Source organism: Saccopteryx leptura, chromosome 2 (genome assembly GCF_036850995.1).
Source record: "Saccopteryx leptura isolate mSacLep1 chromosome 2, mSacLep1_pri_phased_curated, whole genome shotgun sequence".
Taxonomy (NCBI): Eukaryota; Metazoa; Chordata; class Mammalia; order Chiroptera; family Emballonuridae; genus Saccopteryx; species Saccopteryx leptura.
The window spans coordinates 383,142,084-383,161,348 of NC_089504.1; the positions used below are offsets into that span (position 1 = coordinate 383,142,084).

Sequence of the window (19,265 nt, forward strand, 5' to 3'; positions counted from 1 at the left end):
TTGAGTGATATGCGGATTTGGAACTCCTTGCCTGAGACCCAACCAGTAGTGAGCACTTAGTTGGGAGCCCCTTGTTTTCCTTACACAGCCTTGGGGTGGCTTGTTCCTTATGTTTGTCTCCTATAGGTGCATGACCTCTTAGAGCCCAGGCCTGCTACTTCCAGTACCTGGCAGAGAGTAGTAGCCCTCCAGGGAGTGCTGAGATACTACCTCTGTGCCCATGGAGGTAGGGCAGAGGGCAGAGTGCAAGGGGTAGAGTGGACCTAGTCCACAGGGAGTGAGTGCACCTGGTAAGGATGCGTGGGAAACCTGTGAATGCTAGTGGTTAGAGCCGGCCTGGGTGTAGGACAGGTGGAAACTAGCCATCTTGGGGAGATATACCTAGACAAGTGTCACCAGGATAGGGGCCAGGTGGATATGATGCTTCTGATTGTGTGGGGAAGAAGCTAGGAGCTTGCAGTGCTGAGGTGGTGAGAGAAACGGGTGTGAGGGCTTGATGCCAGGCCAGGGCTTGGGACAGCACCTCTCCATCCAGCCCTGTTCTTGCCTTTGCTTGGACTTTCTTGAGCTGGGATGGGAGGAGCAACTAGCAGTTAGTGGGCAGTTCTGGGGCTGCCTGCCCCACAGGAAATTGGGGAGGAAAGTGCTGTGCGCACCCTGGGGCTGTGGGTGCGAGGAGATGGACCTGTTGCTCCTGGGTGAAGTTCTTCCCTTCTGAGCCTATTCCTCATCTGTGGAATGGGCACTATACCCCCTTTTGGGGCATCAGCAGAGCAAATGTTCAGGAGAGCAGCCCTCCCAACACTGTACAAGAAGCTGTCCCTGCAGGCCCTGGCCGGCTGGCTCAGCGGTAGAGCGTTGGCCTAGCGTGCGGAGGACCCGGGTTCGATTCCCGGCCAGGGCACACAGGAGAAGCGCCCATTTGCTTCTCCACCCCTCCGCCGCGCTTTCCTCTCTGTTTCTCTCTTCCCCTCCCGCAGCCAAGGCTCCATTGGAGCAAAGATGGCCTGGGCGCTGGGGATGGCTCTGTGGCCTCTACCTCAGGCGCTAGAGTGGCTCTGGTCGCAACATGGCGACGCCCAGGATGGGCAGAGCATCGCCCCATGGTGGGCGTGCCGGGTGGATCCCGGTCGGGCGCATGCGGGAGTCTGTCTGACTGTCTCTCCCTGTTTCCAGCTTCAGAAAAATGAAAAAAAAAAAAAAAAAAAAAAAAAAAAAAGCTGTCCCTGCTGAGAGGGAGGGGTGCTTCTCCTATTCTTGGAATAGAGCCACAGGGGGGAACCCTGAGCCTACCTGGCTTTTGCCCAGCCCCACCACTCACTCCTTGGCTCAATGCCTTCTCCTCCCTGGGCCTCAGAACCAGATAGAAAATGAAGCCACTGTAAAACCCACTGGGGGTCTGCTATGGCATCTCTGTTCTGCCCTACCCCCTGAGATTGTTACTTGAAAAGTCTTCACTCCAGCACCCACTGCCCTACTGTATCAGCAAGGACAGCTCGTTGTGGCTGCATGCCCCCTCCACAGAGCTCTCGTGGCACAACTAAAGGGGGCGCCATTCACATATCTAACCGCGTGCAGGGTGAGGACAGCCCCGGCCAGCGCGTGGTTGGCCGCTGCCAGCCCAGCCCTCTATACTCCTGACCGCCCCTACACCGCTCTGGCTGGCCCCACAGGTCAGCAGCCCACCACCGTGGCGCCGGCAGCCAGGCTACGGAGCCCGCGAGGATTGGCCAACAAAAGTCAGTTGTGCTGCCGGGCCCGTTTCCAGGCCGAGCGAGAGCCCGCGCCTCGTCCGGCTCTGCCCGCCCCGCCCTGGCCCGCCGCGAGTGAGCCTCCGCGGCCATGGCCCAGCGCCCGCACTAGCTCCGCTGCACAGATGCCACGGCGGAGCCGGCGGGTAGGAACTTGCCCGGGGGCGGGGGCCTGGGCCGCGACTGCCTCTCCCCTCTGCCCTCTGGGCTTTTGCTTTTCAGAGCTCCCCAGGTCGGCCCGGGCGCCTGGCCCCTGGCCCGCCTGGCGCAGCAGGAAGCCCGCGGGCCGTGGTTTCCCGGGCGCTGCTGCGGAGGAAGTCGGCCGGTGGTGGGCCTCGGCACCCCATGCCTGGGGCCGGCACCCTGCACAGCGTCAGGTGGGCGGAAGGGCGGGTTGGGCGGCGTCGCGCGGGGGCGGGTGGCGGGCACCTGCGGAGCCGCACACACCCGCGCCGCCGGGGAAGAAGCCGTGCCGCGAGCCCCGAGCAAGCTCTGCCCAAACCATCCTGGGGCCGCGAGCGGGCGCGCGGGGGTGTGCGCTGCGCCGCGCGAAAGCGAAAGCTGCTCGCCGGGCCTTGGGCCTTAGCAACTTCGCTGCGGGCAGCGTGACAAGGAGCTGCTCCGGGCGCTCCTGGGGATGGTGAGCGGACCCACCGGGTGGGCAGTGGCGCCCCGCGAGGTGCTTCCCCAGCTATAAATAGCTCTGTGCGGGGGCGGGAAGATGGTGCCAGCGCTTCACGGGCGCCCAGCCTACTTGGAGCCCTGAGGCTGGCCAGGACTTTGCCCTGTGCCAGAATGGGAAGGAAGGGGGCAGAGGGACTCAGGTCCCGGGCGCAGCGTGGGGTACGGCATGTGCAGGCGGGGCCACCAGAGTTGCCATTGGCCCCCAGACATACACACCGCACCCCCCCACCCCCGACGTACTTAGTTGGTTATGGTTTCAGCTTTACCCCGGGAGGGGGAGGGGAAGGACAGCCCAGCAGTTGGGACCCAGTGTGTAACGTCTCATTTGGCAGAAAAGGCTGAAAACGGCGGGCACTTACTGCAGGCAAACTGCAGGCTTCCCCAGCTCCTGCCTGCGCTGAGGACTCGTTACCTGTGGATGGCGCGGGGAATCCCTTGCCCTCGGCAGCTCGGCCTGGACCGCTGTGTATGGAGGGCAATGGCGCCCCCGGTGGTCTCTGTACACCCCTACGGCCAGAGAGGTCAGCCCCAAGGGGTTTATGGTGCGAACTACAGGACATCCTGCCCCCAGGGTTTTTTAGCCTAGCCTGCCCCTGGTGGCACCCTCAACGTTAGGCCTGGAGCAGGTCGGTGACTAAGAGCGCTGTAGGATTGGTAAAATGGTTAGCTCCAGAACATCAGGAAGATGTGAAGCTGACTCCCAGAAACTGAGTCCTGACTTCAGAGGCCTGAGGTTCCTGAGCAGGGTGGCTCCTGAAGGAGATGGAGCCATCTGGGCTAGCATTGGAAGAGGCATCCTGCCTATTTGCTCTCTCTGTGATGTTCATCTTAACTTGGGGGCAAGCAGGTTGGAGTGGGAAGGCAGAGTTCTGCTGTAGGCTTAGCTCCCTGCTGGCTCTGTGTCTGAAACAGGTCTCTCTGTGAGGTGTAAGTGAAGTCATGTGTCGGAGAAGCTGGGCAGACATCCTGTGAGTACCATTGGCCCTGGGGGCTCATGGGCAACAAGTGTAGCCCTACACATCCCTCTCCTTCCCCTCTCCATGTGGCCTTGCTGTTTGGAAGGTTCATGTTGAGTTTGCAGGTGACAGGTTTCTCCCCAAGGCTGCTCCTAACCTCAGGGCCTACAGTTCAGATTCCATCCATTCTTGGTTGTCCTAGAAACAGTGGAAATTTTTTTGTGCTTCCCTGGGGAAGAGAGGCTACCCCAGCATCCCTTCGTGCTAAGGGGCTCCCTCACTCTCTCCAGGGCCAGCCGCCTCCATGGCAGCTGGTCCTTAGCTAGCAGCAGCCTGATCCTACAGCCCTACGCCTGCTGCTCCTGGGAACGGGATGCCAGCAGGCTCTCGCCCTCGCCTGTTTGGAGCTGAGTCACCACTGTCCCCATGCCAAGGGGGAGGACTATAGGATTTCCTTTGCTGGGGGGGCAATGGGCTCTCCCTTGGGTGCTCACAGCACTGTATTCTCTGTAAACAGGGATCTTGAAGCTGAAGGGCCCCAGGAAGCTTTGCTCACCTGTCATACCTTGGCACTTGGGCCTGGGTTGGGGGTGGAAGGCCTAGACCCTGCCTCCAGGAGTGCATGTGCTGCTGCGTACCCATCCTCTTGGTCCCCTCTAGGATCCATCCTGAAGAGAGGGAAAAAAGCTATGTAGAGCCTGACCAGGCGGTGGCGCAGTGGATAGAGCATTGGACTGGGATGCGGAGGACCGAGGTTTGAGACCCCGAGGTTGCCAGCTTGAGCGCAGGCTCATCTAGTTTGAGCAAAGCTCCCCAACTTAGACCCAAGATCTCTGGCTCGAGCAAGGGGTTACTTGGTCTGCTGAAGGCCCACGGTCAAGGCACATATGAGAAAGCAATCAATGAACAACTAAGGTGTTGCAACGAAAAACTGATGATTGATGCTGCTCATCTCTCTCCATTCCTGTCTGTCCTTATCTATCCCTCTCTCTGACTCTCTCTGTCTCTGTAAAAAAAAAAAAAAAAAAAAAAGCTTTGTAGAGAAGGCTGTTCAGTGGCATTCTTCATAGTAAACCTGAGGACTCAGACCCAGATAACCACTAGTAGGGGGCTTGATGAGTAAAGGTATACCCATGGGGTGATGTGCCATGGCCGTTTTAAATGATAGGGAGTTTTTGATGTTGCAAGAAGGTATATGTGCTGTGTTTGCTGAGTTAAAAATTCAGATGCCTCTTTGTTTCTTCTGCTCAGGACACCCAGGTGACAGGGTCGACCCTACCGTCTGCCCATGTCCTCTTCACTTGCAAGAGGCTCCCATCCGGTACCTACTCCTTCTTGGTTTCTCTCTGGCTCCCTTGATAACCCCTCCCCAAATTCCTGCTCTCTTGGTCTGTTACCCCTTCTAACTGCCTTTTCCATTCCTAACCTGGAGATGGCAACCACATGTGTCTCTCTGGCCCACTAGTAGGGACCCTCATTGGGCGGAGGGACGTGTCTGACCCATCCACGTGACCCTGGGTCCCTGGGGTGCACTTAGCTTTCTAGGGCACACCAGGCTGACCTGCCCTGGGGGACCCAGAACACTCCTGAATTGGGCTTTCCCAGAACCAGAAGGACACTCATCTGGCCATAAACTCCCCAGAGCCTCCATAGACCTCAGATGCCACACTGGGGACTCACTGAGAGCTACCTAGAGTGGCATCATGGTTGAGCAGATTTGAAGGCCAGAGTTTGTGACTGTCCTTTGCTGGGGTGGGGTGGGGTCCCAGTGGGCCTGCCTTACTCTCTGCCTGGCCTGACTCTCATGTGAGCAGGTTCCCCTGGGGGTGGGGAGGCTGCAGGAGCTTCCTGAGACTCATCCCAGAGGTTGTAAGCACACTAGGAAGCCAGGCTTCATTCAGAGGCTGGAGATGCTGGTGAGCAGAAGAGATGCAGCCCTTCCTGCCCATCCACCCTGCCCTAGGCAGCTCAGAGTCCAGGGCACTGGGGTTGGGCATGCCAGGATTCAGGCCCTTTGGACGGGCTGCTCACCTCGAGAGCTAGGTCAGCCATGGCATCAGCCTGTGGGCAGAAGGCCCCAAGCAGACACAGGCTTGGATTGGGCAGCCTAGAGAGGGCAAGGGTTCGCGGCAGACCACCACCTGCCAGCTGCCCGCCTGCTGCGTGGTCAAGCCGAATGCCCTGGCTCTCTACAGAGCGCTGTTGTTGCCTCACTGCCGTTTCCTCCTGGTTCCTGCATGAGGCACCTAGGCCTGGCTCCTTCAAGGCCTTGCTGACTGTGCCCAGGAGTGGTTACTCCCTCCTGCCTGAGCCTCACATGGTGCCCCTGCTGGGCATGCCCCCAGGCATAGCATAGTAGGAAAGTGGCCACATTTGATTCCATGGGTGTAGCAACAAGGGGACTGCAGGAGAAGTCCAGTGAAGTCCTGGAGACTGAGGCTAGAGGCCATTCTCACAAAAAGGGCCCAAGGGACTTGATTCTGAAACCTCTGAGGTACTCAGTTGCTAGCAGAGGCTGATGGTTTTCCATTCCTCCATAGGCCAGCATTCCAGTCCCAGCCTGCCCCTATGAGAGGGTATCCTCAGGTCTTCCCTGGCTCAACAATGAAGAGGTTTGGTATCCCAGTCTAGTTCTCCATGTCCCCATTTCAGCATCTGTAAATCACAGATCACACTGCTGACTTCCTGTTCCTTTATAAGCATTCAGGGAGGGCATAGGGAGAGACCCAAGGAGGGTGAGTTTGGCCTCTGTGTCCTGGTCCCACCAGGGACACTACAGCAACCTTGAACAGGTCATCTGAACTCATTTTTCCCTTCTGGAAAATGAAAGCTGGGTTGATTACACCATTATCCGTGCCAGGTCAGTGTGGGATGAGTCTATCCCCACTCAGGCCCCATGGTGCGAGCCTCGTTCACTCTTTGATAAGCCCGCACCTTGGGTCTGAGTGTGGTCCAGATGGAGCAGAGCCTGACTTCCTGACTTGGCCATACCTCTTACCTGCCTTCTTTCCTGCTCTGACATTTCCAGGCTACCAGGGGTGGGGTGTCTTCTGTGCCCTTGGAGTGGAGGCGGCTCCAGGAGGAGTTGTGACTGAAACATGGAATCCACAAGGGTGACAAGTGGGACTAGGAGCCCCAGAATAACCTTGGGATGTGCTATCAAGATTGGCCCAAGCAGTAGCCCAGCAGACAGCAGTGGGTCTACTAGTGAGGACCAGAATTGTGCCTTGATCTGGGGCTTCAGTCTGCCAAGCTTTGAGTTGGCCCTGGGTCTGGCGAAGAGGCTGTGGCCACAGCCTCACTGGTGTGCCAGGCACCGGGGCTCCAGAGTATGAGCGGGTGAGGTCTTCTGGTTCACACTGAGGCAGTCAGGGAGGTGTGGACTGGCCAGTTGATCAGGAATCTGGGGAGGGGGGAGCCTCTGCCTCTCTAGGAAGAAGCTCTCCTCAGACCACAGTGTTCTGGAGATGCTGTAAGCTGTGGGCCTGAGCATGGCCTTGGCCCAGCCACCAAAAGCAGTGCTCTGTGTCAGGAGACGTCTACTGTCCTCACCTCCCTATGGTGCCACCTGCCAAGATTATGGTGACCAGATGCCGAGCCTCATGGCCCTCCTGCCCAGATACCAGCCCTGTCAAGGTCTCCCCTTTGTGGGGCTCAGCTTTTGAAGCTGTTTCCTCAAGAGCAGCAGGAGGATGACTGAGACTCAAAGCTGCAGGAAGAGTTTGGTAACTTGTATCAGTCTGAGGCCCCATGAATTATTCAGGTGGTTATAGTCTGTCTTGGTGACCTCATCTGCCAGCCAGGAGCCCGGAACCACTCTGCTGGGCGGATTGCTGAGATGCTTCCCCTGAGACACTTGGCACATAGGCAGAGCTTTGAGAACAGTCCCAGTGCCTCTAAGTGCCCTGAGGCTGCTGCTCTGTGCCCCCCACTGCCTACAGCTCTCCACGCCAGCATCTTCTCAGCGAGGAATTGAGTTTCTCCCCCTGCGGACCTGGGAGAGGGGCCTTGAAAGAGGAGGGCAGCCAGGAAAGGGTGCTGGGGGAGAACTGGGAGGGGCCTGAGTCATAGCCCCCAGGCCCTGCCTGGTACCAGTACTGCCTTCTCTCGTCTCTGACACTCTTCCTGGAGTCCCCTGGCTCCCACATGTGGCTGGCCCCCACCTTGTACCTTCTTCCTCCCTGGGAGCCCCCTTGTTCCCTCTGGGGAAACAGGACCAGCATGAGAGGGCTGTCTTTTCCTGCGAGGTAGTATGGGGAGGGGGCATTGAGGAGTGGGATGTGTTCCATCTATCTTGGGGCTGCTGGTATCGAGGCTTTGGCTATAAACACGGAAGCCAGCACTGCCCACTTGGGCACTGGCTTGCTTGCCACTCTGCCAGCTTGTGACTGTTGGGTGGCTGCACGCCCTCAGGCCTACCTCATGGCTGCAGGAACCTCCTCAGGGCTTATGTTATCTGTGGTGCCCTTCTGATTTTCTGTGGACACATTGCCTGATTTGTTCTGTCTTCCGTACACTTGGAGGTAGGTGCTTTTATGTTACATCTGTGTGCATGTATCTGGAAAGGAAATGTATTGATAGGGAGCCAGCCCTTCTGTGAAGGGATCCAAACCATGTCCTGAAACATGTGATGCAAACTAGACCTGACCTTGCAGGGTGCGTCCTGGCGCTGCTCCTTTTTGGGGATTAGCTGAAAGCCCCTCAAGAGTCTGAATCTGAGCATGGGGACCCTGTGCCTACCTAAAGAGGGATGACTGCAGATGTGCCTGGTCCATGGAGAGGCTGCTCAGCCAGGCCCACCAGCCCAGACATGAGGAGGGAACCCACATGTGGTCTGGGCTCAGCTGCAGTCCAGCAGTGTGGTGGGGGGCAGGCCCCTCCTCACTAGGCCTCGGGTTCCCACCTACACAATGAGCTGGTTCAGCCAACTCAATGTGCATGATGCTGTAACTCGGATGCCACCAGATTCCTCAGTGGGCAGCATCCTGGAAATTGGGAAGGGTGTGCAGGAAGCAGGGCGGGGGCGGGAAGGCAATCCCAGAGGGTGAGATGGGTAGGCGAGTGGTGCCATGGTGTGATGGGGAGTGGGTGGCAGGCAGGCCTGCCTCAGTGTGCATCCAGCAAACATCTTAAATGAGGCCTTGCCTTGCTTCGTGACAGATGGCAGTCCCCGCCTCCTTCTGATTCCTGGTGAGGCTGACAGTGTCAGGCTGCCCTGCACAGTCCAGGTTAGCCCACTTCAGGGCATGTCATGGTGGGCTGTCCAGGAGTTTATTTTAGCATACTGATTGGCTCATTTTGGCACACCACCACCCCTCCCCAAGGGAAAAAACAAGGGAACAAGAGCAGGTGTTTGGAGTCCCTCTCCACAGGGACTACCCATGCTCCCCACCATCTGCCATGGCCACTGTGCCCACCTGTCCTGGCTTGCACAGGGCCAAATGGGTTTTACCTCTGGCAGTGCCTTCTTGGCCCCCTTTTCCAGGGAAGAGAGGAGAGCCAGTCTTCACTGACCAGGCACCTGGCCTGCACCACCCCGGCCTAGCCGAGGTCTTGCCAGCCGTAGTGGGTATGTTGCTCGCTACTCTGGTGCTGGTGACTGGCTGTTACTACCCTTTCAGTATGGAGGGTGCCGCACCCCCAGTGTAGGGCTGTGTGCATAGGGCCCTGAAAAACATTTGTTGTGCTGTCTGAGGGTTGTCTTCCACTTAACCTGTAAGTCTCCAAGGTAAGGGGCCAGCAGGGAGATGGCAGAGCTAGCCTTTCAAGCTGGGCACCCTGCCTGTTCTGCCAGGTTTTTTGTGTCAGGGCACCAGGGACCCAGAGCTGAAGAAGACCCACTCCTATTTAGGACACATTTTGAGCCACAAACTTACCCCCTGATCATCTAAGGGTCTGGCCTTGAGTAGTCCTGGTAGAGTCTTAGGAAGGCAACAAGCCAGGAGGGCTTCAGAGAGGAAGTGATGTCACAGCTGGGCCTAGGAGGACACAGGAGAGCTGGCTGGGCAGAGGAGGTAGGAGGGAATCCAAAAAGGCAAGAAGCATGAAATTCATAGCTATGCCAAGGGGCGGTGAGTGTCCCGAGTTGAGGCAAGAGAGGTATGAGAGTCTGGCCTGTGGTGGTGCAGTGGATAAAGCGTTGTCTTGGAATGCTGAGGTCGCTGGTTTGAAAACCCGGGCTTGCCCAGTCAAGGCACATACAACAAGCAGCTGATGAACAGCTATTGTGAAGCAACTGTTTCTCACCCCCACATTCTCCTTTTTCTGTAAAATCAATAAATAAAATCTTAAGAGGCCCTGGCCGGTTGGCTCAGTGGTAGAGCGTCGGCCTGGCATGCCTGGAAGTCCCGGGTTCAATTCCTGGCCAGGGCACACAGGAGAGGCGCCCATCTGCTTCTCCACCCCCCCCCCTCCTTCCTCTCTGTCTCTCTCTTCCCCTCCCGCAGCCAAGGCTCCATTGGAGCAAAAGATGGCCCCGGGCACTGGGGATGGCTCCTTGGCCTCTGCCCCAGGCGCTAGAGTGGCTCTGGTCGTGACAGAGCAACGCCCCGGATGGGCAGAGCATCACCCCCTGGTGGGCATGCCGGGTGGATCCCAGTCGGGTGAAGGTGGGAGTCTGTCCGACTGTCTCTCCCTGTTTCTAGCTTCAGAAAAATACAAAAAAAAAAAATCTTAAGAAAAAAAGTTACAGAAAATTAAAAAAAATAAAGAAGTGTGAAAGCCAGCCTAGCTCAGACTTCAGCTGAAGTGGGTGGAGGGAGCTGTCTGTTGAGGTTGTTAAGCAGGGAGGGACTTAGCTGGGCTTGCCAGGCCCAGGCTGGGCAGATGGATTTGTGGGGCAAGAGTAGAAGGAAGAGGCAAGATGAGGCCTGGGCTGGAACAGGGATGTTAGGGGGATACAGTCAGGCTTGGGTGCCAGGGAGGGGCAGCAACATGGGAACGTTTCTTGGGTTCCAGCTCAGTGTGAAGAAGGGGCCTTTTCTAGTAATTAACCAAATTGAAACAGGTCACTTCCAGTGGTGGTGAGCTCCCCAGATGTGCAGACTGAGGTAGGCACCACCTTGCAGTTGTAGAGGACAGGCATTGGGCCTAGGCTCCCCAGGTACCTGGAGCCTCCCAAGGCAGTGGCACTATAGCTGAGCCCCCTCCTTCCATGACCCCTGCATCTGCCCACCTCTCAGCCAGGCTGACTTCACACTTCCTGCCTCCCCGCCCCTCTTCCTGTGCCGTGGCTCCATTGGTATAGAGAGCAGGGGTGACACAGGAGGACCAGGGCCACTTCCCAGGGGAGGCCCCAGAGAAGTCGCCACCGCTCTCCTACGCACCCACTCCTGAACACAACCTTGGGCGCAAGTGTGATCATTTATCCTTCCTGATGGTTCTCCCAAGGAGGGCGAGGGACCCTCAACCCAGTTGCTTAATAAGGGGCAGCTGGGAGAGACCTTCTGACCCCAGATCAGAGCCACCAGAAGTGGCCTCTGCCTGTCCTTGAGTCTTGGGAGGCTCTGTGGGGAAGTCAGGAGGGGGGAGTGTAAGTGAACGCCACTGTTGTTTGGATCCTGTGGTTCAGAGAGCACTGCTCTGTGCCTGAGGAGGTGTGAGATCCAGGAACAGTGGGGTCACACCCACATCCCCAACTGGGCTGTGGCCTTAGCCCAGCCCCAGCATGTGCCTGTGGTGTCTCCCACAAGGCTGGGCAGGGTTTCTGGCTTTTCTCCCCTTCCTGTGAGATGCAGAGAGGAACTGTGGCCAGCAGTAGAGGCTTCTTTCTCTGCTTGTTCTCCTTATCCTCAGGGTGGTGAGGGGCCAACCCTGGGGGCTGCCTCTTGTGCTGTGTGACTTAATGGACTTTCTCTGAGCTCTTCCCTCCCTGGTGTCACTGCAAAGCTGTGGTGAGGACCACAGTGATGCCATAGTGCCTCAGTAGGGCCAAGCCCTTATGACTGGGCCTGGCAGATGATAGAGGTGGCACCTTCCTGGTCACTGCCGTCACACCTGAGGGTGGGATCTAGGGCCACACTGGTGGGGGACAGCTGCTCAAGGCCGTCCATCATCCTCTCAAGAGGCATCTTTTCCCAAGCTGCTCTAGAAGCTACTTCTGCTGAGTAGAAAGATGCAGCATTGGTCTTAGTATCCTGGACAAGGTTGGCCTCTGCCCCCTCGTTTTGTCCAGGTGGGGTTCAGGGGGCAGCTAGAGCTTTCTCTGGCAGTGCCAGGCAAGGAGAGTGGCTGCCAGCTGCACATGGCCCCCCAGCCTGCCCATGTCCAGTGTGAGCCAGTGACCCAGTGTAGAGTCTGCAGGGACACAGAGCTAAGGACTTCAGATCTTCTCTTGCTCAAATAGCTCAGGTCAGGAGGATCCTGGCTTCCTTCCCTTGTTGCTGGAGAGGGTGGGTGCCATGAACAGTCATTGAGCATCCAGAGAATGGCCGGGGAGGGGCACTGCCTGAACACCTTGCTATGCGCTGCAGTCAGAGGAGGTGACGTTGCTCACAGTGCTGGTCCACTCTGGGCAGGAATTTCTCTAGTGTGCTGGCTACAGCTACCTCTTTGGGAGCCTGCCAGCTTCTTCCAGGCCCCAAGGTCCTGCCTCAGAGACGTCATTCTTAACGTCCAAGCACCAGGGCCTAACTTAGGCTTGCTCAGGAGCTGTGAGCTGCTGTTCACCTGTCATTCATTTTCCAGTTCATCCTTTCCTTCAGCACACCTTGACTGGACCAACTGGGTGTCAAGAGGCCAGGCTGTGTATGGGGACATGGCAGGGAACCAGACTGTGGGGCTGGCAATGGACTGGATGCCCAATACAGCAGCAGCCTAAGCTTGGCAGAGGGAGGTGGAGGGTGAATCCCTGGAGCCAGCCCTGCCCAACTCAGCCTTCAGACAGTGGGTCGGATGGGCAAGAAGTGGCGGGCGTCCTGGGCAGAGCAAATTACAGATAGATGAGCTGGTAGGAACCAAAAATCCTAGGAGCTATAGTTCATTTGCTATCTGAACCTGGAATCTATGGGTGATGCTGGAGGAGTCCACGTGGGGGATAGGGTCCCATGCCTGAACCTGTCTGGCTGGCAACGCCCGCCAGAAGTTCATGGTGGCCACCTTTTGACTCTCCATTTTCCTCTAGGAATTGGGTTTATGTCAGATCTGCGTCTCTGCGGACAAGTAGGCATTGAGCTTCTAGTTGTTCCGTTTGATCAGTCGTAACCTATGTGCTTCTGGTAGGGGACAGATCAAGTGAACATGTGCCATGTTGTCACTCAAAAGAGGGCAGGTGCACAGCAGCGTGTATATCCTTTCATGCAATTTTTGGGAGGAAGCAAGGTAGGGATGGCTACGCCCCTGTTCCCTTTAGGGCAGCAAGGGGTCTGAGGAGGTCTTGGTTGGACAGAGTACCCTCTGGCACCATGGCAGCTCCAGTTGCAGGACCCCTTCTCACATTTCCTTACCATGTGCCCTACAGGGCATCTGGCGGATCCCTGTGGACGAGATTGACCGGCCGGGCAGCTTCGCCTGGCACATGAACCGCTCTATCGTGCTGCTGCTCAAGGTGCTGGCCCAGCTCCGGGACCACAGCACCCTGCTGAAGGTGTCCTCCATGCTGCAGCGGACCCCGGACCAGGGCAAGTGAGTGCAGCACACGCACTGGCTGGAGCCCCTTGGCCCCACCTACTCAGGGTGTCTCTGTTCCAGAGTCTAGAACCCAAACAGCACCATCTCTGCCCTGGACACCTGGGGGGTGAACACGGGCTCTCCCCACTGTGTTGATTTATCCCATTGAGACTCTGGACAGGCCAGTCTTTCCTTTCTTCCTGCTTTCCCCAACTTGGGCTCTCAGGATGCTGTCAGGTCATGGGGAAACAGGTGGCCAGGTGGTAGCTGTGGTATCCCAGGTGAAGGCAAGTAACAACAGGCCAGGCAACAGGAGGGCCTAGGCCTCAGAGGTAACCAGGGATTTCTCTGCCAGAAAGGGTGAGACAGACAGGACCAAGGGACATCCGTTGCAGCTGCCACTTGCAAAGGGTGTGGCCTTCCCAGGAGAGAGACAGCCTAGACACGGTGTGTCCCAGCCGTGAGTCCTCACACTGCCAGCTGGGCCAGCAGCTGTCCTCCATGTCTGTGCCTCCTCTCCTCCCTGCTGTCTCATTCACCAGCCCTGTGCCAGGAGCTGGGGAGGGGCCTTCAGCTGGGGCCAGGAGCACTCTGGAGACAGGCTTGTGGGAGAGAAGCCAGAGGCCCCCGGCTCTCACTGAGCCTGGCCCTGCCCATCCTTCCCTTAGGGCAGGCTTCTGGAGAGCAGATCCTGGGCAGGGGGCATGCTGAGGGACTAGCCAGTGTTCTCGGGGCAGGGAAGGGCTTGGGCTACCATCCAGCAGCACTGTGTGGCTCTGATTCTTTGCCCTCCTCCCTGGTCACCCTCGTGTGCCTGCAGGAAGTATCTGCGAGATGCTGACCGCCAGGTCCTGGCACAGCGGGCCTTCATCCTCACTGTGAAGGTGCTGGAGGACACACTGAGCGAGCTGGCAGAGGTATGCCACCGCAACCCCTCTGCTCTCCCAGGTGGGGGCCCCAGTTCCACCAGTCACACACTAGTCCCCTTTGGCAGTTCCCCATGTGAAGTGTCACCCTCCTAACTCCCCAGATGGGGAAGGTCAACCATAATAATGAATGCACGGGCACTTAATGAGATGGTGACATGCTGGATAGACATGGACTTGTCAAGGGGGATCACAGTGACATTCCTCACGTTCCGCTCCCGCTCACAACTCCCTGACCCAGACCTGAGCTGGGGTAGCAGCAGCTGTAATGACGAAGCAGATGGCAGAGCTGGCTGTCCCCTCACCTAGCCAGGTTCCCATGGCTGAGCAAGGCCTCTGAGAGCACCCTGGCACACAATCCCTTCTCAGCCTCCTCGCCCCATTTCACAGCTGAGCACCTGGAGACCCAGGGAGTCAGGTCACTGGCTTAGCAAGTGGGGCCTTTGGGACCTGAGACAGAGCAGTCCTCCTGCAGCCCCCTGCCCAGTAGGACTGATGGCCTGTGGTTCAGGGGCCCAGGGCAGCGCCTCCTGAGGCCCTTACACTGGTCTCTGTGCACTGAGGAGGCCCAGATAGAACTTGGCTCTGCAGCAAGCCTGGCAGGTCAGCTGCCCATCAGACGCCCAGTGCGCCCGGAGGCACCCATTGAGAGGAAGGCTGACCCAGCCGGCCAGGGCTATTCTCCTGCAGCAGTGCCTCCTCTAGAGCCCCACTGGCCGCTCTCGAGGCTAGAGGTCCAGGGCAGGAAGGGCCTTCCTCAGGCAGGGCTTCAGGGCCAGCCCTTGTTCATGAGCCGGTGGGCAGAGCCAGAGTGGCTTTGTTGTGGAGGCACAAAAGACACGGAGTCTTTTACCTGTGGTTTTCTTGTAGGGGTCAGAACACCCAGGACCCAAGCCCTGTGGCCTCCCCGGAGCCAAGATGACCACCGATGTTTCCCACAAGGCCAGTCCTGAAGAGAGCCAGGAAGGCCTCCCCCACCCTAAGAAGCCTCCTCTGGCTGATGGCTCAGGGCCAGGGGCCGAGCCAGGGGGCAAAGTGTGTCCCCTCAACCACCGACCTGTGACCATGGACGCAGCAGACAGTGCAGACCAAGGTGGGGAGCGGAAGGACAAGGACAGCCCCCGAGTGGGATCCACTGAGCCCATGGACACAGGTGAGGGTGCTGCTCGCCGCTTGGACTCAGAGCAGGCACTGCCCCTGCCACCAGGTCGCTCTCCTCGGGATCGGGCCCCTGAGAGCCGGCCCACCGAGCTGTCCCTGGAGGAACTGAGTATCAGTGCCCGGCAGCAACCCAACTTGCTCACAACAGCCCTGCCAGCCTCTGCCATTGCCACCACCACAGCCACCACCGCCCCAACCCCGAGAGCAGGAGGCCACCCTGAGGAGCTGCCTCCACGGCCCAGTCGCAAGAGGAAACTCCTGGAGGACACAGAGTCAGGCAAAACACTCCTGCTGGATGCCTACCGAGTATGGCAGCAGGGCCAGAAGGGCATGGCCTATGACCTGGGCCGCATCGAGAGGATCATGTCTGAGACCTACATGCTCATCAAGCAGGTAGGTGCTAGGGACAGGTCTGGGGTTCTGTTCTCATAGAAGGCCTTGGCTGGTCCACCCAGGTGCTGCAGGGCCTGCCCTTTGGGGTGGATATTAGGTATCATTCCCACCCCACCTCTGCTGTTCACTTTCCTATGTTTGAGGTTTCCTGCAGTTGTACATACAATAGGTTTAGGTCCAGAGAAACCATGAGCATGTCACTGCATCCTGTTGTGTGCTCTAAATATGTTACAATTTCATTTGTCATACTTCAACGAAAAACTGGGTAAAATACACCAAAAACAAATGAACAAACAGCCAAGCTTTAAAAAGTTTATATTCATTTCAAAGGAAAATGAAACCACTTTGCAGAAATCTTATCAAATCCAGGACAGGGAGACAAGACCCTTGAGCCCGGCAGTGGGCTCTGAGGCACTTCCTCCGTCCTTCGTGGCTGTCGTCAGCCGCTTTGTGGCTGTGCCTTGAGTATATGAGGCCGTTCTGGTGCCCTTCTGAGTTTGCCTTTTTTTATTCAGTGCATTAGGCATGTAGTTTTTTCTCTATTTAAAATTATTTCACCTGACCTGTGGTGGCGCAGTGGGATAAAGCGTCGACCTGGGACGCTGAGGTTGCCTGTTCGATACCCTGGGCTTGCCTGGTCAAGGCACATATGGGAGTTGATGCTTCCTGCTCCTCCCCCCTTCTCTCTCTCTCTCTCTCTCTCTCTCTCTCTCTCTCTCCTCTCTGAAAATTGAATAAATAAAATCTTAAAAAAACTCAGGTTAAAATTATTTCCACTCTGGCCGAATAGCTCAGTTGGTTAAAGCACCATCCTAAAGTGCAGAAGTTGCTGGTTCAGACCCTGGGCAGGGCACATACAGGAACAGATTGATGTTTTTGTCTCTTTGTCTCACTCCCTTTCTCTCTCACTAAAGTCAGTATGTAAAACTTTAAAAATAAATCATTTCCACAGGAAGAATCCCAAGAACTATAATGATTGGCTCAAATGGGGTGACCATCTTCACGCAATTTCTTCTTAAACTGTGGCAATTTGCAGTGCCACTTTTGAGAGTGCCTGTTTATCACCACCTCACCAGCCTCCAATATTAACTTTTTTGAAGTGTTTTTTTATATTTTTATTGTCTGCCCTGGCCTGGCTACTCCCAATTCCCATGCCATCTTATCAACACCCTGCCCGCTTCTCCAAGGTGGCCCCCATGTCTCCCCAGCCTTGTTCCTACCACCCTGTGCCTTGGCTCTTGAGCTCTGAGTCACATCAGACCTACCCACCATTCGGACCTCAGATTCTGAAAGGCACTAAATCCTGTCAGCCTCAGTTCCTTAGGATGAAATAATATGGTCACAGAAATTAACCTGGCATGGCCAGATAAGCCAGAGCTTCAGTCCTAGGGCACAGATCTGGGAGATGGATGTGCTCCTGCCCAGGTCTCCCAGGTAGGGTTGAGGCCCGGGTGCTCAGAGGCGGGAGGGTTCTTCATGGGAGCTGGAGCCAGGCCTTCTGACTTCGGGTACGTCTTTGCTCAGGTGGACGAGGAGGCTGCGCTGGAGCAGGCTGTGAAGTTCTGCCAGGTGCACCTTGGGGCCGCTGCCCAGAGACAGGTAAGCCTGTGCCAGCCTTGTTGTACAGGGCCCACCCCACACCAAGGCCCCAGCAGCAGGTCAGGAAGCAGACAGAATAGTTTCTGTGTTCAGAGGAAGCTGAGCCTCAGGCCCATAGGGAGCCCCTGACCACTGGCCTGGGCGGGGCACCACATGATGGTGGCTGGGGCCTTAGCAGTCCCAAACCCGACCTCTGAGTGTGTGACCTCAGCTTTACCTCAGCTACCTGTTCTGCAAACAAGGAGGATGACCTCACCTGGAAGGGTTGACCCATTTTGGGACAGAGGCGGGGAAGTGCTGTTGAAGCCAGGGTATGCCAGCAGATTTGGAGCAGAGTGGGTTGGAGTCCTGGTGTTTATTCAGCAGAGGAGGGAGCAGGATGATGACATGATCTCATTGTGTTTCGTGACTGTTGGGTGGAGAGAATGGGCTCATGCAGGGGCCAGGTAATTGACAGGTGGGTTCAAGAGATGTGAGAAGGTGGACTGTGAGACTTGGTGACAAGGAGGAGGGGTAAGGCCTTCTTGGGCTCTGGCAGAGGGATCTTCTTCTGAGAAACCCCATCCAAGGTCAAGATAAGGTTTGTGTTGAGTCTGAGACTGCCAAAGCAGAAGCTAAGTAGGCAGAAAGGTTGGGGGCTCACGCTCAGAGGGAGGATCCAGGCTAGAGCCCCTGGTCTAGGTGTCCCAGAAGCCACTGATGTGGAGCCAGCAGAGGACATAGTCAGGGCTGAGCTCCGAGGCCAGGCGGCCAGCACAGGGAGAATCCAGACAGAACCAAGCAGTGTTCAGGAGAGCATGCTGGGGCCGTGGGATGGGGCCCACTGGATTTGGGGCTCAGAGACCAGCTGTTTTTTTTCCCCCCATTTTTTTTTTCTGAAGCTGGAAACAGGGAGGCAGTCAGACAGACTCCCACATGCGCCCGACCGGGATCCACCCAGCATGCCCACCAGGGGGCGATGCTCTGCCCATCTGGGGGTGTCGCTCTGTTGCATCCAGAGCCATCCTAGCGCCTGAGGCAGAGGCCACAGAGCCATCCTCAGCGCCCGGGCCAACTTTTGCTCCAATGGAGCCTTGGCTGCGGGAGGAGAAGAGAAAGAGAGGAAGGAGAGAGGGAGGGGTGGAGAAGCAGATGGGCGCTTCTCCTGTGTGCTCTGGCCGGGAATCGAACCTGGGACTCCTGCACGCCAGGCTGATGCTCTACCACTGAGCCAACCGGCCAGGGCCGAGACCAGCTGTTTTTGAGGAGTGGTTGGGCTGGGGCCGAAGGAGAGGAGTTTCCCTTGGGAAGGGAAGGCCCTTTGGCTAGGGGCTGGGCAGCAGAGAAAGGGGGTACCCTGTCTAAAGTTGGGTAGAGGGTACAGCTGCTCCCTTTTTCAACATTGCTGAAGAACATCTTTTTGTACCACACGTGAGTGTTTCTGTAAGAATGATTCCCAAGCCAGGGTCACTGGGTCAAAGAGCAGGTATTGCCATTTGAATAGGTACAGCCTTTGTCCCCAGGGTTGGCCTGACTGCCGCTGCCCCAGTTGTACAAGTGAGTGGGCCCTGCCCTCCCACCTCTGGCATACCGGGCTCTCCCTTAGTGTTTCCCCCTGGAGAAGCGTGTCACGAGGGTGTCCTGAGGCAGGAGCTCAGGGCAGTGAGCATTCAGGTGCAGCCTAGGGGCTTTCTCTCAGTTGATGGGGCAGCAGCCACCACCCCTGCAGGGGCTCTAGGTCTGAGGAAACTCAGGGATTCAACCTTGACCAAGCAGGCTATGGGCCACACAGGTGGGCCGATCTGCCAGCCAAGGGCCAGACTCCCTGGAGAGACATGCCCTGCCTGCTGATGGTCCACACTACTGTTATTACGAAAGTAACCAGAGAGGTCGCGTTTCTTGGATGAGACAATTGAGGCCCACAGAGGACCAGCACCCAGCTGGGGCCTGGCCTGTCATCAGAGCTCAGGAAGGGACTTCAAGGAAGAGGGGTAGGACAATCACGGCTGTCCTGGGCTCACCTCTGTGAGCTGGGAAGGAGATGGCCGTGACCTGCAGAGTGTACTGTTCTTGCCCCTCAGGGAGTGCTCATTTTGCTGGAGGCATGTCCCAGTTGCCATGGCACCTGGTGCAAACCTGGAGTTCGCCCTGGATGTAGAGGCTCATAGCCATCACCTTCCGCTGAGGCCCCGTCCTTGAGACAGGGACAT

General features: G+C 57.2%; 1 protein-coding gene across 2 annotated transcripts in view; it reads left to right on the forward strand.

Annotated features, from left to right (window-relative positions):
* The window catches only part of CABIN1 (calcineurin binding protein 1), a 155,902-nt gene that overhangs the window by 126,799 nt on the left and 9,838 nt on the right, over window positions 1-19,265 (forward strand). For both annotated transcript variants that reach the window (XM_066365493.1, XM_066365494.1), the window contains exons 30-33: window positions 12,849-13,012; window positions 13,818-13,914; window positions 14,794-15,477; window positions 17,002-17,076. In XM_066365493.1, the coding sequence (XP_066221590.1) occupies window positions 12,849-13,012; window positions 13,818-13,914; window positions 14,794-15,477; window positions 17,002-17,076 (1,020 nt within the window). The remainder of the gene's footprint in view (window positions 1-12,848; window positions 13,013-13,817; window positions 13,915-14,793; window positions 15,478-17,001; window positions 17,077-19,265) is intronic.